The sequence below is a fragment of the Carya illinoinensis genome, chromosome 2, assembly GCF_018687715.1.
Source record: "Carya illinoinensis cultivar Pawnee chromosome 2, C.illinoinensisPawnee_v1, whole genome shotgun sequence".
Classification (NCBI taxonomy): Eukaryota; Viridiplantae; Streptophyta; class Magnoliopsida; order Fagales; family Juglandaceae; genus Carya; species Carya illinoinensis.
Genome location: NC_056753.1, coordinates 17309327 through 17327184, shown reverse-complemented (window position 1 = coordinate 17327184; position 17858 = coordinate 17309327). Strand labels below are relative to the sequence as shown.

At 37.1% G+C, this 17858-nt stretch overlaps 1 protein-coding gene across 1 annotated transcript; it reads left to right on the top strand.

Annotated features, from left to right (window-relative positions):
• The first annotated feature begins 1326 nt into the window (after positions 1 to 1326).
• LOC122301749 lies at positions 1327 to 4926 on the top strand. The gene is made up of 6 exons (XM_043113133.1): positions 1327 to 2887; positions 2996 to 3626; positions 3726 to 3983; positions 4078 to 4183; positions 4288 to 4408; positions 4568 to 4926. The coding sequence occupies exons 1-6, from the start codon at positions 1327 to 1329 to the stop codon at positions 4924 to 4926; spliced, it is 3036 nt and encodes a 1011-aa protein (XP_042969067.1).
• The last annotated feature ends 12932 nt before the right edge of the window (positions 4927 to 17858 follow it).

Below are 17858 nucleotides of genomic sequence, written 5' to 3'. Positions count from 1 at the left end.
AACAACGCCAATTTTTAAAATAACGGCGTTAACATAAACGCCGCCAAATTACGTTGCCAGCGCATCAAATAAATTAGCGACATTTATTAAAAAGCCACTAATAATACGTTAGCGGCAAATTGAATTTATTAACGGTGTTTATCTAAACGCCACCATGAGTTTTCTTTTTTGTATTGCAATTTATTATAAATGCCGGCACATTTTTTAAATTAATGACATTAATATAAACACCACTACAAATATATTACCAGTGCTTTGCATTAATTAACAAAATTTAGGACATACCAATAATATGATATCCCACAATAAAAAATATATAATATATTAATTAATAATAAATATGATATAATGGGCCACTGTTCATATAATAAAAAAATTACAAATCAAAACACATAAAAGTTCCCCATGGATAATTCTTCTTCTTCACGTTTTGTTTGTCATTAGCTTTAGGAGCATTTCTTTCATAGGTAGTTCTTCACATTTATCCAATAGTTCTTTGAAATTGTGGTGCAATTGTTGAGCCTGGAAAATATCAAAAAGTCATACTAAATTAATAGAAAGAATAATATGTTTTAAAGAAATAATACATGTTGAAACAAGATGTGATAATCATAAGAGTAATATTTTTAACCTCCATGTTACTTGATAACTACACGAGTTATGTAATCTTCCTTTTACATTTTTTTCAATCCCTTGTCTATGCTTTGACCACACAGCTGGACAAAGTGAGTGCATTCTGCAAATTAAATAAATAAAGAAATGATTACAAACCGAAGGAGGGAAAATCTGGAGAAGCATCAAAATGCAATCCCTTCATATCGCAAATTAAGCCACAACAATAACACCATGGTAATGAATCATAGGGAAAGGCCACATAGTAGTAGAGGAAATGAGAAGCCACTGAATCCATTAATGTCATAATTTAATTAATCACAAATTAAATTGTTTATATATAGACATTAAAATAAACTGAAGATCTTGCTCCCCCAAAACCCAAATGTCTCATAGCATGTAAAGACAAATGATATTTACAATTCTAAGGAGTACATGCGCATCCACACGCATGTAGGGTTCCCTCTCTCTCTCTCTCTCTCTCTCTCTCTCTCTCTCTCTCTCTCTCTCTCTCTCTCTCTCTCTCTCTCTCTCTCTCTCTCTCTCTCTCGTAAATAAAAAGCCTTGCAATTATTTTCTATATATCCTCCGTTAACATCTTTATTTCCAAGTGAATTATTTTCCGATTGTTACATTTAATATTGTTGTAAAACAGATTTGATGATCTTGCATTCTCATAGGTTTTTGTAACTATATTTAAAATATAGTTAAGCTATGGACAAAAATTGGATGAAAAAACCTCGACATACAAAAGAGTATCTCGATGGTGTCAATGAGTTTTTGAAGTTTGCGTGCGAGAATTGTGATACAGATTCGTCGATTTGTTGCCCATGTAGAAAATGTGGATTACGTAAAATGTTTATCCCCAACATGGTATATGATCATTTGATTAGTTATGGAATTTCTCAAGGTTACACCATTTGGCATGCTCATGGGGAGAGAATAGGGGGGGCATCTTACCATGCTAATGATGCCCAAAATAATAATGAGCAAATAAATGAAGACTCTAGTGGGATGACAACCATGTTACATGATGTTTTCCCCATGTTTGATCATGAAATGGTGGAGGGTGGGCCTGAAATAGGTGTGGAAGATGGAGAGGCTGGAGTGCAAAATGAGAATCGACAAGGTTCTAGTGAAAGAGTTAATAAATTTTACAATATGTTGAAAGATGCTGATGAGCCATTATATGAAGGGTGCACAAAACATACTAAGTTTAGTGCTATCGTACGTCTCTGGAATATGAAGTGTTTGGGTGGATTGAGTAATAGCATATTCACAGAACTGCTTGAATTTGTGAATGAGTTGCTCCCACCAGGAGCATCATTGCCTAAAAATGCATATGAGGCAAAGAAGTATATGAATGAGTTAGGACTTGGATACGAGAAGATATTAGTATGTCCCAATGGTTGTATGTTATTTTGGAAGGACAATGAGAATTTGGAAACATGCGTGGTATGCGGAGCGTCAAAGTGGAAGCAAAAAGAGTCTATGAATGATATGTCTAAAAAAGGTAAAAGAAGTCCAGCGAAAATATTAAGGTGGTTTCTGTTAAAAACAAGGTTGCAAAGGCTTTTTATGTCATCGAAGACTTCTTCACAAATGAAATGGCATGCTGTGGGCCGTACAAATGATGGGGTATTAAGGCATCCAGCAGATGGCATGGCCTGGAAGACGTTTGATACACAACATGATGATTTTGCCTCTGACCCCCGCAATGTTAGGCTTGGTTTATCTGCAGATGGCTTTAATCCTTTTGGGAACATGAGCATTTCTTATAGTACTTGGCCGGTTATGTTGGTACCTTACAATTTACCTCCTTGGATGTGCATGAAACGATCAAGTTTCATGCTATCGTTGATTATACCGGGACCATCATCACCTTCAATGAATATAGATGTATACTTAGAGCCTCTAATATCAGAATTAAAGGAATTATGGGAGGTTGGAGCACCAACCTATGATATTTGCTCTAGAGAGATCTTTACAATGCTCGTAGCTTTAATGTGGATGATAAATGATTTTCCTGCGTATGGTGATTTGTCTGGGTGGAGTACGAAAGGTCGTTTAGCATGTCCTATTTGTATGGGTAACACAAGATCTAGATGGCTGAAACATGGAAAAAAGTTTTCCTATATAGGGCATAGACGATTCTTGCCAAGTAATCATAGGTGGAGAATGATGGCAAAAACATTTGATGGTACACGAGAAATTGATCCTTCACCTACTATGCCAACACCTGATGAAATCTTGGAACAATTAGATGATTTAAATTGTAATGATAGAACAGATCGTAAAAGAAAAAGAGTTGTGGGGTCGACTAGTGTTAAGGAACACTCATGGAAGAAATGTAGTATTTTCTTTAGTTTACCATACTGGAAAGATAATTTATTGCGTCATAATCTTGATGTGATGCACATTGAAAAAAATGTGGTGGATAATATTGTTGGCACACTATTAAATATTGATACAAAATCAAAAGATGGCATAAAGGCACGCCTTGACTTACAAGAGATGGGTTTGAGACCACAACTTCATCCGATTATAACAGATGCAAACAAGACATATTTGCCTCCTGCTATTTTCACAATGAGTAACAAAGAAAAAGAAGACTTGTTAAAGGTTATACAAAATGTAAAAGTACCAGATGGTTATTCTTCAAATGTTTCACGTTGTGTCAAGCTTCAACACCGTACTATAGTGGGCATGAAGAGTCATGATTGCCATATACTGATGCAACAGCTCCTGCCAATTGCATTACGTGGATCATTACCTAAGAAGGTAATAGAACCATTAATCAAGCTATCTGGATTCTTCAGGGGAGTTTGTTCCAAAATGTTGCGGCTTGAAGATTTGGACCGATTGGAATCTAGAATACCTTACATATTGTGCCAATTAGAAATGATATTTCCGCCATCATTTTTCACGGTTATGGTTCACTTGACTATACATTTAGTTGCAGAATGTAAGCTTGGAGGACCCGTTCATTATCGATGGATGTATCCCGTTGAAAGGTATGCTTTAGTTATTGTACTAAAAGTCATGTGCGTCCATTAAAGTAAGAACATATTTTTTAAAAAATAATAAAAGTCATCTAATGATTTATGTGGTAGGTACCTGCACCGACTTAAGTTTCATGTGTGTAACAAAGCTGCACCAGAAGGTTCCATTGCTGAAGGATATTTGCTGGAGGAATTATTGACATTTTGTTCTCGTTATTTAGAATCCGCTCTAACGGTTTTCAATAGACCATCTAGAAACCCGGATGATTCTAAAGGGAAAGTTGTTGACGTTCGCCTCGATTTTATGTCGTGGACCCAAGCACATCGCTATATTCTCTTCAACTCTGACGATTTCACTCCATTCCGCATGTGAGTTGCAATGCTTGATACCTATGAATTAAATTATATTTAATTTATATTTGTGAAATTGTAACAGACATTTCCTATATGAAACATATAATAGGATGCACTTGGAAATAATGAGGCATACAGTTGATGGGAATCATTTATCGAATGATGAACTACAGAAGAGGCACGAAGACCAATTTTGTAATTGGTTCCAAGACTATGTATGGATTAGACACCATTCAATATTGTATCACAATATTAATTTATTATGCCTCTGTAGCTAGTTTTTATCATTTTAATCAATGCTAATAATCCAACCTTTCAGGTAATGAAAATGGATGACAATGGAAGAAGCAAATTGGGCCATAAAGTCGTAATGCATTCTAAAGGACCCATGCGAGTTGCCAAAGAATTTAAACGAATTGTCATCAATGGCACAAAATATCGTACTAGGAATCACGAAAATGGGAAGAAAACTCAAAATTGTGGTGTTAGTGTGTGTACTGATCAAGATGGCCCTGCTTGGTATGGCCAATTAACACGCATAATTGAGGTTATGTATTATGATGGGTCCCGATATGTGTTATTCAAATGTGATTGGGCAGACGTTACTCAGGGTAGAGGTTTCAAGGAGGACGAGTTTGGCTTTACTATTGTAAATTTTTCTCATCTAGTACACACTGGTAGTCGGATAACTGATGATCCGTTTGTTTTATCTTCTCAAGTATCTCAAGTAGTTTATGTGGCAGATGAAAGATGTCCAAATTGGGTCGTCGTCGTTAAGACAAAACCAAGAGACGTGTATGACACTGGTGAAGAGGAAGTGACTGACGATGATGAGGATGAATATTTCGTCAATGAATATTGTATTAACACTTCCAACGATGAAGCTATTGAACTTGGTATTGACGATGTTGTGTGGACGCGAAATGACATAGATGGAATGACAATCGAAACTCGCTAATAGTGTTGAGGTTTCGTTTATATTTCTATAGGCTTGTTTACATCAATTTTATTTTATATAGGCCTGTTTAGTGGTACTGTTTTTGCTATATCATTTTGTTGGTACTTGGGTTTTTTAATTTTGTTCTATATTTTTGTAAAATCCAAGAACTTTGATTGTTACTACGGTATTCCTCCGCCACAAGTGAGGGTTTATTAATAAATTCGGGCGGGGGTCACTAATGGACATGTGACTACCCTCTCTTTAATTTTTTTGTTAGGAATATGATATCTCTTACCACATAAATCTATCTCATTTCATACTCAAAATATTATTATTTCTATTGATTTTCATATATGCAATTTTTTTTATTATTTTTTTTTTGTGTATAGGTACAATGGGTCCAAAAAAGAAGGCAAAGACTACCATACCACACTTGCGAAGACAATCTACAAGACTACAAGTTGTCCATAATGAGACACAATCTGATAGGGCGGCCCATTCATTACCCTCTGTCGATGGGCCACCTCTTTCCGTTAATAGGATGGTAGAGTCATCACCTTCTATAGATTGTCCTTCACAACCATCATTATCTTCACAGCAAGAGACCCAACCTTCTCCATCTAACCAAATGGGAGGACAACTATCCACACATATGGAGATGAGCAGAGAGACCGAGCCATGCACATCTTTACCAATAGCACCTAGTTCAGAAGCAGAAAATGTCGACTCGTGTTCCGACATTAGAGATCGCTTTGTCGTCGTCGTAGGTATGTTTCTGTTTTTCTTACTTATTATTTATTTAACTATGAATGAAGATTTACAAAATACTAACAATGTAACTAAATCCATTTTTGCAGATAGTAATGGCGATCGAGTAAAGAGACCATTGCACTCGATTCCTGACATTTGGCATCTTCCAGAAGGGGAGCGCATTGAAATAGAGCTCAATCTTCTTGGTCAACCTATAAAAAAGCAAGACTCAAAGGTGGTAAGGTTTGGTGGTCTGATAGCGAGAAGTAATAAGTTGGTTCCAATAATTTACAAAGATTGGAGATCGGTGCCTAATACCATGAAGGAGGAAGCGTGGGGTCTTATAAATGTATGGTTTTTTATAACATCATATTAAAACATTATTAATAATTAATAGGTATATTTTGAAATTTGTTTTTAGAAAGCTACTGACACACTTTTGTAAATTTATTTTGATTGTAGGGCAAGTTTAAAGTTCCTGATGACAAATTGGATTTATTCAAAAAATGGATACTAAAGGACTTGGGGAAGAAATGGAAAGACTACAAGCATGAGTTGAAGAAAAAGTTACTTAATGAAAAAGACACATCTGCAGCACAAGTTGTGGCAAGGGCAAGTCCCGATATAGTGGACTTAGAGCAACTGGCAGAGTTGGCCAATCTTTGGTTTGATCCAGAATATATGGTAACAGTGCGCACATTTTTGTTATATATTTATAAAGTCAACCAGCTAGTTATTTTCATAATTCTCATAATCTTTGTGATGTTGTAGTCAAAATGTAATAAAAACAAGGAGTGTCGTAAGAAGCAGGTGATTGTTCACAGCGGAGGATCGAAAAGTTTAGCAAGATATGCCCATGATGTGGTATTTATTTAATTAATATTTATTTATTGTTGAATATTTGTTAGTTCTTTGTTTTCGATATATGTGTTTAATCTAAAAGATTGGAAGCAGAAAAAATCAACTGGGGCATTGCCAAGTCGAGCCCAATTGTTTGTCAAGACCCATAAGAAAAAGGATGGCACACACTACAATGATGAAACGAGAAAGAAAGTGGTATGTTTATTTTCAAATTTATTACTTTTTAATTTTAATGGATTTATAAGATGGAGAATAATGTGTTTTTTCAATTGTCTATTAGAGGTTGAGATGGAGGAACTTTTAACACAAGACACAAATCATATAGAAATGGGATCTGGAGAAACCATGACTTGGAAATCAGATGATGTTTATTCGAAAGTTATGGGCCTAGAACGGCCTGGACGTGTGCGCGGTTTGGGGTTTGGGCCAACCCCTACAAGGCAAACTTCTCAACATTCATTACCAACTTCAAACCAAGAAGATGGTATATCGAAGGAAGAGTTTGATAAAATGCGGAACGAATTAACTGAATTGCGGAACTTAGTAAACACATTCGTGCATGCATAGGTGAGCACCCCACATATGTTTAGTTGATATCAGTTAACCCTATTTTGGAATTTTTGGACTCTAATTTGAATTTATATTAAGGCTTCAAGACAAAATCAAAATGAGAATGAAGAGGAAGAGAAAGATGAAGAAGAGGAAAATGCTGAAGAGGAGGAAGATCAAGAGGAAGATGAAGAACAGGAAGAGGAAGATGAAGACAATGATTGAGGGTCAGGATTACAAGTTAGACTATACTTGAGACTATATTTATGGTATTTGTCATATATCGACGTTTGTTCTGTTTAATGGTATTTGCAACTTTCCTTAATTAAGACTAAATTTATAGTTATGCCATATATCGACGTTTGCTCTGTTTTGCTAAGTTGGAATTAGGATGGATTATAAAAGGATAACTGCTAGATTATGCATATGTTTTACTACTCTTTTTGGAAGTTGTGAATCTTAGTATGATGTTTAACATATTTTGTCATAAAATTCGCAAATGCCACATTCTTTTTTAAAAAATTAGAATAAATAAGAGATCCATATTAAAAGATTACATTTTTAATAATAGACTATTTTTTTCAAAAGGAATATTGTACGACACTTGCACAATTTTTAAAATGAATGCACAATACTTACATTACTGTATTATACATTATTTATTAAATATTAAAGGAAAGAAATTAAACGGCGTCACATTAAGATCTCGATGCGTGAACTCTCTTCTTTAATTCTATTTAACTTCCCTCCCTCCAGAACTGGAATGCGATATATGGCATTTACAGGTAGGGCATCCTAGAAATTAAACTAAGATTTTGTGGGTATTTTCGTATCATTTAAATAAGTTTTTTTATTATTTTTATTATTTATTTTACTATCAATAAATTTATAATAGCCTTCATCGCTGACGCTATATATTATTACCGGCGTCACAATAAATACTTCGGCGCATTTCTCAATTACCGGCATTTCATTGATCAATTTTCAGCATTTGGTAAACGCCACCAATGTTATATAATTATTACCTACATAACAATATAAACGTTGAAAAACTACTTATTTACCAGCGTAAAATTAATCAATGGCTGGCATTTGTTCAAACGAAATAAACACCAAAACACTCAATACTTTATCGGCGTAAACTTTATTAATTGTTGGCATTTTGTGAAATGCCGCTGATGCTATATATTATTACTGGCTGTATATTAAAGACGCCGGCAAACACGGTTAATATAACGGCGTATAATTAATAAAATATGACGTTTGTGTAAACACCACCAAAAATATATATTATTACCGGCGTAACAATCTAAATGCCGGGAAACTACTAATTTCCCGGCGCATAATTGCTATCTTGGCGGCGTTGTTAGAAATGCCGCTAAACCTATACATTATTACCGGCGTAAAAATGTAAACGCCGGGAATCTCAATAATTTACCGGCGGAAATATTAAGCGCCGGTAACAATTTATATCTACCGGCGCATAAACAAACGCCACAGATATAAACGCCGCCAATTTTACTTTTTTTTGTAGTTACATTTCTTGAAATGCCACCATAGTACCTACATTAACAGTATTTCTTGAAATGCCACCACTTTATCGTTGCCATCCCCTTGCAAAAAGTAACGGCATTACCATAAATGCCGTTGCTACTAATTGTTGACACATTATATAAATTAGTGACATTTATTTAAACACCACTAATAGTACGTTGGCGGCAACACATTGAATAAATTAATAGCGTTTATCTAACCACCACCACTGATTAAAATAGCCGCGTTATCATAAACGTCATTGCTAGTAAGTTGTCGGCTCATCATATGAATTGACGACATTTATTTAAATGTCACTAATAGTATATTAGCGGCAGCCCATTGAATAAATTAATGGCATTTATCTAAACACAGCCACTGATTAAAATAGCAACATTATCATAAATGCCGCTGTTAGTACGTTAACGCCAGAACATGGAAATAGCGACCCTCCAGTACCGATGGACGGTTATGCCAGTAAAAAAATGCCGCGAATTAATTAGCTGCAATTTTTTAAACAGTTGCCGGCGCATAACCAATGTCGGCAATTCTGTCTTTTTTTGTAATATACGGGTCATTACATGGCATCACTTCTATAGCCTTCTTCACTTATTTTTTATGTTTCTTTTTTCAAATGGCTTTCTCCCTTTCTTTATTATTATTATTTTTGTTTTTGTTTGCTTGTTTTCATTATTTTGGCGCTCATACCTGTCTCCATACCCTACCCCCTTGTTCACCATCCACGTGCCTTATCAGCAGTCTCTTAGCTTCCAAATTCCCCACCTCTGCTAGCACGTGCTACCGACATGCGAAGTACTCCTCCTTTACTCTCCTACTTTTCCAGTAACTCTATATATGCTACTCTTTTGTAACAGTGTGGATTGGTGCTTAATAATATCTGCTTCAACGGAGGTCTTACCTAGTACTCACTACTCTCACAAAAATTCAACACTGTACTTTGCTAAAAATATCTTAGCAGTATTTTTTTTGTGTTCTATGTCAAGAAATATGTGACTACGTTTTCTAGTCATTTACCATTTATTTTTTTAGTTCATTGTATTATTAATCTGTTTGGTGTATGTGTTGTGTTTAGAACAATAATAGAGAAAAAGTAAAAACTATAAACTGATACAGTGCAGCGGGCATGCTAGCGAATAATATAATATAACGTAAACCATTGGGTTGAGTTGGATTAAGAGTTAAAATGGGTCTTTGTCAGGACGGGTCATCAAACTAAATTGTTACAAACACAGATAGGCTCCGCACATATAACCCTAATGAGTGGAACCTCTCTTCCCTCACCATTTATACTATGGCCATTAATTTATTCTTGCTATTACCTTCTTCACAAATAAAAAAAAAAAAAAAAAAAAAACACACTTTCTGGAAACCAAAGACGTTTGTGATGAAGTCGACTTCACCGTTCATGTTGTAACCCCTAGGATTATTTATAAGTAATATTATTAGATTATTCTATTGTGTCATTGTTTGTTATGGTTGATAATATTATATTATGTATTTTAATAATTATTTTAAATGCGTTAAATTTGTATCCTATATAGGGTTCGTAAGTTTCTTTTAGATTCAAATTGTTTATTGAGGTTACTTAGATGAAAGTCTCGAATTTGGACCCTTAGGGAATTTGGTGGGTAAATTTCTGGGGTTTGGAGTGGGGTTAGAAATGACAATGGGTTATGGTATAGCTTATGACCCAAAACCCGTTGGAAGGCCTAAACCGTGTCTCTATTTGATGGCCCAAATTATGATCCAAGCATAAGTAAAACATGAATTTTGATGGACGTCCCAACCCGATTCCTAGAACAATTACGACGAACATAATGCACCGAAGTTGTAACGCCCGTGAGACCCTCTCCCCTTTCTCTCTCCCCGTTCCTTTTCTCTCAAAAAACCTAAAACCTCAAGCCTTCGACGGGGTGGGGAGCTTTGGCTCCCCCACCCCCTCCACCCTCTTTCCCTTCCCCTTCCCCCCTCCTTTTATCTTTGGTCTCTTTTTTCTTGTTTTCGTTCTTCTATTGTCAGTTTTCAGGTTTTTGTGTTCTTAGGTAAATAAAGGGGAGTTACTGACGGAGTCATTCCCAGCCACCGACCGCCAACACGAGCCCCACACAGACGTTGGCCAGCCGCCGATCTTCAAGACCACCGAACGGGGCGCCAAACGGAGGGGAGCGTAGCCCGCACGCGTGGGATGGAGTCCCGGCCTGAACCAGAGCGTGGGGGTCACGCGCCATCGGGGAGCCTCCTGCCGACTCAAAACCTGGTTATTCCGGGACCTTAGACTCTGGGAAATCATCGACCGGCCGTCGGTTCTCCCCTAAGAGTGGTTTTTGTTCAGCGAGCACCACTAGTTGTGTTTTTTGTCCGTCGTTTTTCTGTGTCTTTTTCAGTTGTTTGCACGGTTTTGCTTTCTTTTTTCTAGTTTTTGGTCTGTGTTCCATGTTCAAACCGAGCGGGGTTGCGAGCCTTTTGTTCGGACACAGCTTTGGGCTGGTGCTGGTGGAGCATGGCAGTCGACGTTACGGCCGGGGGACGTATGGCCGACCTCTACAGTGGAGTTAGTGTGGTCCGTACGCAAGCTGGGTACTCGTGCTGTTCTTGGGCTCCTAATGCCGACGCCTGGGGTGGGTGTGCCACCGAGCTCACGCCGGTGCTGGGTTTACGTGGCTTTGTTGTTTTGTTCGTTGTTTTGCTGTGTTGGTTTGTAGATTATTAGTAGTTTTAGGTGTAGGCTTTTGGACTTGGTGTTCAAAGCGGTGGTGTCCCTTATTTCACCTCCCTGGGAGGATGGAGGGGTTGGATATTCTGTATTATACAGAATGCTCTCTCGTTTTAGAGAGGTTAGAAGTTGAGACAAAGTCCGTCACTTAATGTGCGGGGATGCTCCAGTGCTGATGCGTAGTTTGGCTTATAGTTTAGATTTTTCTGTACTTATAAGTCACATTTGTAACTTCGTTTTCGTTATGATGAATGAATGAATTCACATTTTCAAAAAAAAAAGTTGTAACGCCCGTATGTCCAACCAATCGGTCAACCCATATATACATACTCATAAAGAAAATGCTAAACGTTCTTAAGAAAAATTTATAAAAAACTTAATTCTCCTCATTTTAATTATTGATATGCCGAAAATCATAAAATTTAAAATTCAAAATTTAAATTTTAAAAGAAAAATCTTGTAAATAAAAGTGTTACTACATCACTACTCATTTATATATATTTTCTCTCTTTTTCAACAGTTCCAATAATTTCTAGCCATTTTTTCCTCTCGTCATCTTATTATTCTCTCTACTTTGCATTCCCAGGAACTGTGCGTCGACCATAACTTATAGGTCAAATCAACAACGCCAGAAGAGCGACAATTTGAGGTTTACAAAGAGTTTGTTTCAACTGTGTCATTTACGGGTGTAATCGGTCTGGCTCGGTCAAGTTTTGGACAAAATTTAGGACCGAACTGATATGTACCTATTTTACATTTTCCAAAACCAGTTCCCCACCTAAACCTGTACTCTAGTTTTATCCTTTCCGTTCCGGTTTTAATATACTATATTATATATTATTATATATAATATAATATATTATAGTATATAATATTATAGTTAGGGGTGGGCAACAAGGCCCCGCCCCTTTGTGGTAGGGCTGATTACCCCGCCCCCATGTGGCCCGCAGGACAGGTGGCAGGGTTTCCCCCGCCCATAGTTTGGGTTGTGGGTAGGGGCGGGGGCGGTATGGGGTGGTCCCCCACCTCGCCCCATATATACAATTATATAATATATTTATAGAAAAAAACCCCTCAGGTGACCAAAACGGTGTCGTTTTGGCACCTAAGTTTTTTTTTTTTTTTACTTAAGTCGGTAAACAGAAAACAGCACCATTTTGGATTTATTGATTTTTTCCCTATGTTAAACCCCCCCCTAAGCCCCAGTACCCAACGGCGTAACCACCCCGGTCCGATTCAGTCCAGTTTTGGACAAAATTTAGGACCGAACCGATATGCACTAGTTTTACGTTTTTCAAAATCGGTTATCCTCCTAAACTGATACTCCAGTTTTACTCATTTCCAGTATGGTTTTCCGGTTTTAATATACTATATTATATAATATATTATATATTATTATATATATCATATTGTATATTATAGCATATAATACTATAGTTATAATATATTGTAGTATATTATAATATATAGTGATATAGTATTAGTATAACTATTAATATCATAAACAAAATGATATAAGATTTTAAAATTTAATATTATATTATTTAGTAATTTATCATATAATACAAAATTATTTTGTATATAGTTATATATTATATATAAATATTATACAATAGAAAAAATTAAAATATATATAAACTAGTCTGGTCCAGTTTTAGAAAAAGAGAAATCGGAACTGGATCGATTTTGACTGGTTTTAAGAAAAATAAAGTCGGTATCATACTGAACCCTCGAGACTGGACCAATCTCACTGATTTGATCCGGTCTGGTTGTTTTTTTTTTACACCCCTACTTTCATTGTGAGGTCATCGTGCTTTCAAGCATTTCTAGATCTCATCCACACACCACTGAAGAAGCATTGGTAAGCCTTCACGTCGTGGTACTACACATTACATGTGCATAACACACAAATCATGACTTGTTTTACTTGTTTCCCCTAAAAACCACCGTGGAAGTGAGACTAACCATTGCCAAACTTCCTTTGCACCACTGAGTAGCCCCTTACAGCACCACAAATTAAGCTAGACCACGAGACAACAGTAGGAAACCACTATGTATGTTTTTGTGACATTCACATATTACACTTGAGCCACCTCTATTTTCGGATATCACTAACTAATGTGTGTACAACCTAGCCACCACACACTTCACCCCCACATCCGCACACACCACCACATTAACTTTTCAGCCATCTTCTCAGACTCATATATTCCTACCGCTCGCATGTTGACCCTAGTTTAGAGGCTTGAGAGAGAGAGGAGTGAAGCAGGGAATGACAGTGCTAGTGTTGTGAGTATGATTGAGGTACAAGGGTATGAGACTTAGAAATGCATTGTGCTTGAGTTTATGTGTATTTCGGTTATAACAGTGTAAGATTTGGGTGGGGAAAGACTCATAGTTCGGAGTTATAGTTTGGAGACTAGTCAGAGACTAATTATACTAATTGTACCCAAGGTTTATACCAATAAGAAATTCACCCATTATATTATACATATGTCATTGTCACTTCTTCCCAAATAATATTATACACCATCATCGGTTCATCATGTAGGTCCAAATACAACGAATCGAACATGGTTCTTTGCCTAACTAAAATATACATCTTAACAAATACAAATAACTATCATCGGAGACAAGCCTCTGTATCTACAACTCAGGCGGGGTTGATCATTCTTTCTAGGGGAACACTTCATGGGCTACATCTACGTCAAGATTTATGGCTCTAGTAAATGAAATCGCAGGTAGGACCACCATAGAGAGACTTGTAAGAAATCTCAAAAGGTTAAACCCATGACAATGCTATTAACAAGAGACAATGATGATGAATATGCATGCATAATTTCATATTAGTGAATCATGAACACATATTTATGGATGGTGATGAATCATCATCTAGCCAAAAACACAAGTATTCATAGGTTATGGTGAGATATCACTCCTTGAATAAAAGTCAAGTATATAAGCATGGCGAGGAATAAACCTCTAAGAAAAACTCACGTATCGATATCATTACCAAGGGAAGGAATCACCTTCTTGGCCAGTTAGTCTCATAAAGTTCACAATTTCTCATCATGTAACTCATAGTGAGAATTTGCTCCACCCATTCAACTTGGGGACTAACTCTACTCAGCCAACACGTGAGCTCATTCACCAATCCAAACCAACCGACTCGGAGAATCTCTATGCATGTGTTATCAAGTTAGGATACTATGAAAACGTTCCACCCCAATCATCAATCATAGGGAATCGCTCTACCCATATGAAACATGTGACTATGTGTCGCAAGAATGGCGCGAGGATTCCTCAATTCGTCCATGATGATCGACACATGGTAAGACTAACACTTGAAAACCACAATGTCATCAATTCACACCATTCAAACCCATTATCCCAAAATTACAACATAAAGAAAAAGATATATTATCTTCATGTAGAAATGCATGAGTTATACAATATGCAAAGCCTAATTTTATGACATACTCACAATATTGACCCTACATTTCCAACATGGTCGTAAAAGCTAGCCTACCTGGATGGTATTTCTATTAATACGTTAGCGCTGGTGTTGCTCCTTCCATTGTACCCTTTGATGTCTCTTACTTTCTCAAAGACTTTGACTGGGTGCAAGCGTAAATACTTAACAGTCACAAAAGTGAGATTTTGGCTTTTATCCAATGCCTTTTAAACTAGGGGACCATTAGTCATATCTCTAACATCCGTCTTACTCAAGATATGCTTGAAGAGAAGACCTTTGATGCATCCATTCATTTACCCTCTAGCCTTGCAGAATGGCAGAGACTCACTGGAACAAGGCGTGCACATCCTTTACAGTTTGCCTTTGGTCAAAAACCATAGTATGTCCCGTAATAAGGGTCTCCCACATGACACTGGACCATACCTCTATGATCAGACAATATAGCTTACAACTTCACAATCTTTTTTCCACAAGCTCATGTGACATCGCTTATGTAGTATGGGCCTCTGTATACAATACATGCCTCCTCTATGCACCGACGTGTTATCTTGGAGAGCTCTCATGTTTGTACCAGTCTTGTCCTTGAATGTTGCTCTCCTTTGCACTACAAGATGTCCTTTTCCAGAACTACAGGCCTCTTTCTCACTCTCATAGGGAGTGCACTGTGTTTGCTATCCTCAGACTGGGCTTTTATATGCTAGCCATGGAAATAACTATTGATTGTAAGGGTCACTAACCTTTACACACGAGGATAATAGTGTGTAATAATCATTAAGGACATGCAGTTAAGGAATGATGATGTTAAAGAAATGTTTCTTTATTCCTTGAGGTTAATGTTTATGTGTGCTATAAGGTAATGTATTTCTAGAATATTAATGTTAACTCAAATCTCAACTGCTATTATGTTTACGGTATAATGTATTTCGTTGATCAAACAACCAATTCTTATAGAAATCATGATATTGATCAAAAGTATTAGTACTGGAAGTACTCTCGCATCAAGTGGCCTGTTGCTGTCTATATATTCCACTGTGGATGCCCGAAGGTGCCGGAAGCAACTTGTTGTGATTTGAGCATGAGATAAAAAGAAAAGTTGACAAAAATGTGGATTTGCTCTAGCATTATATATATATATATATATGAACCTATCTACAACATTTTGAAGTAACGAGTTTTCAATCCACGCTTTAGAGCAATGGACCTATCTACAAACTTTTGGAAGGAATGAGTTACCTCGATTTTGGGGCAAGGAACAGAACGGATGTTGACGGCGTGCAAATTAATTAAGATGGTGTGCAAGTTGAAGCTTAGCTTCATGACAAGCTTTGACTTTTAGAAGTGAAAAAGTGACAATAGAATATATAGTTCTTGATATGAATATAGAAGGGACCATGGCACCATGTAGAAGAAGCACAAGGACTAGCAAACCGAATGTCAAGCTGGCGGCCTACGTGGCTTAATTCAGGAAATTAAATCTTTATTACCATTTATTGTTTTTATTGGACTTTTCTTTGTTTGGTTGTTTCCTTTATTGATCAAAGTTTTCCATTATTACGGGACATGTTTCTGAGGTTGTAAATGCTTGCCTATATGGAACCATGAGACGTTTTGGCTGAAGGCATTGAGTAAAATTTTGCAAAACTACGTTTGGTATTCTCAATACCTTGAATTGAGAGAGGTCGGTTCTACACCGTGAGTAGAGCATTAGGGTATTGATACCTATCAATTGGTATCAAAGCCACTCTGATTGATTCGTTCTGTTGTCAATGGTTGATCCTGCAAAGACTAACAAGGTTCGTTTGGAGCAACTTGAAGGAACTGTTTTTACCTATGTTGTACAATGCAAGAACTGAGTGCGATGACTTAGACTATTCTCCAAGAGTGGGGTAAATGCAACTCCCGTTCATTGAATTGGGATGAACGTCACTGTAAGAATGTCTCCTCTAAGTCTTCTAAACTAACACGATTTCTTCCTTGAGTTCAAAGGAATCCAAGCATGATGATTTTGTTGATGATGAGAGTGAAATGTCTTCTTCCTCTCCAGCGTTCGATACAAGCACCGAGGATGGCAATGTCAAGGGAAGAGATAAGAACTTACAAATGCACTCTCAAGTGAAACTCAACTTCCTACGATTTGCTTATGAAGACCCCACAGTTTGGCTCAATTGTGCGAAGCAGTATTTTTCTACTTAGGAGATCCAGGGTAAGATATAGGTGGTGCTAGGTTCTTTTCACTTGGAAGGCAACGCCAATCAGTGGTGGCAATGGTATCACCATTCCCGTCAAGGGAAAACTATTTCATGGCACCAGTTTGAGAAAGGAATCCTCCATCGTTTTGGGCCAATGGATCTTGAGGATTACGACGAGGCACTCAGTAAAATTTCACAGACCAGTCCTTTTCGGGCATACTCACAAGAGTTTGAGAAGTTGGCTAATTGTGTGACAGGGTGGCCAGAGAAAGCCCTTCTTGGTGCCTTTATGGGTGGACTGAAGGATGAAATTGCGGTTGATGTGCGCATGTTTCGACCAAAGAGCTTACAAAGGGCCATTGATTTGGCTAAACGTCAGGATGAGAAGTTGGAGAGAACTAAAAAAGCCGTGGGAAATTTTTGTTCCACTAATCACATTATGGCAATTCCCACTAATCCCAACTCCATGCTCGTTAGTGCAAAGCCTTTATCAACTACATCAGTGAAACGCTTATCATTGAGGAGATGAAATTGAAGCGTGAAAAGAATCTCTGTTTTAATTGTGACAAAAAATTCACTCCTGTCATAGGTGTCAAGCCCAGTCCTATTTGATTGAGGCATATATTCTATTAGAATTAAGTTGCAAAGGAGGAAGATTTGGTGGCTACGGACCCTCCCACTGAACCATGTAGGTACGAGCTATGATTCATCACCAGGAACTTAGTGCATTGATTGATAGTGGCTCCAGCTACAATTTTATAAACTAATCGAGGGTCAATCGGTTGAATTTGACAGTTACTCCTATTACTCCATTTTGTGTTCGTATTGCCAATGGTGAAAAATTGGAGTGCCATGCGAG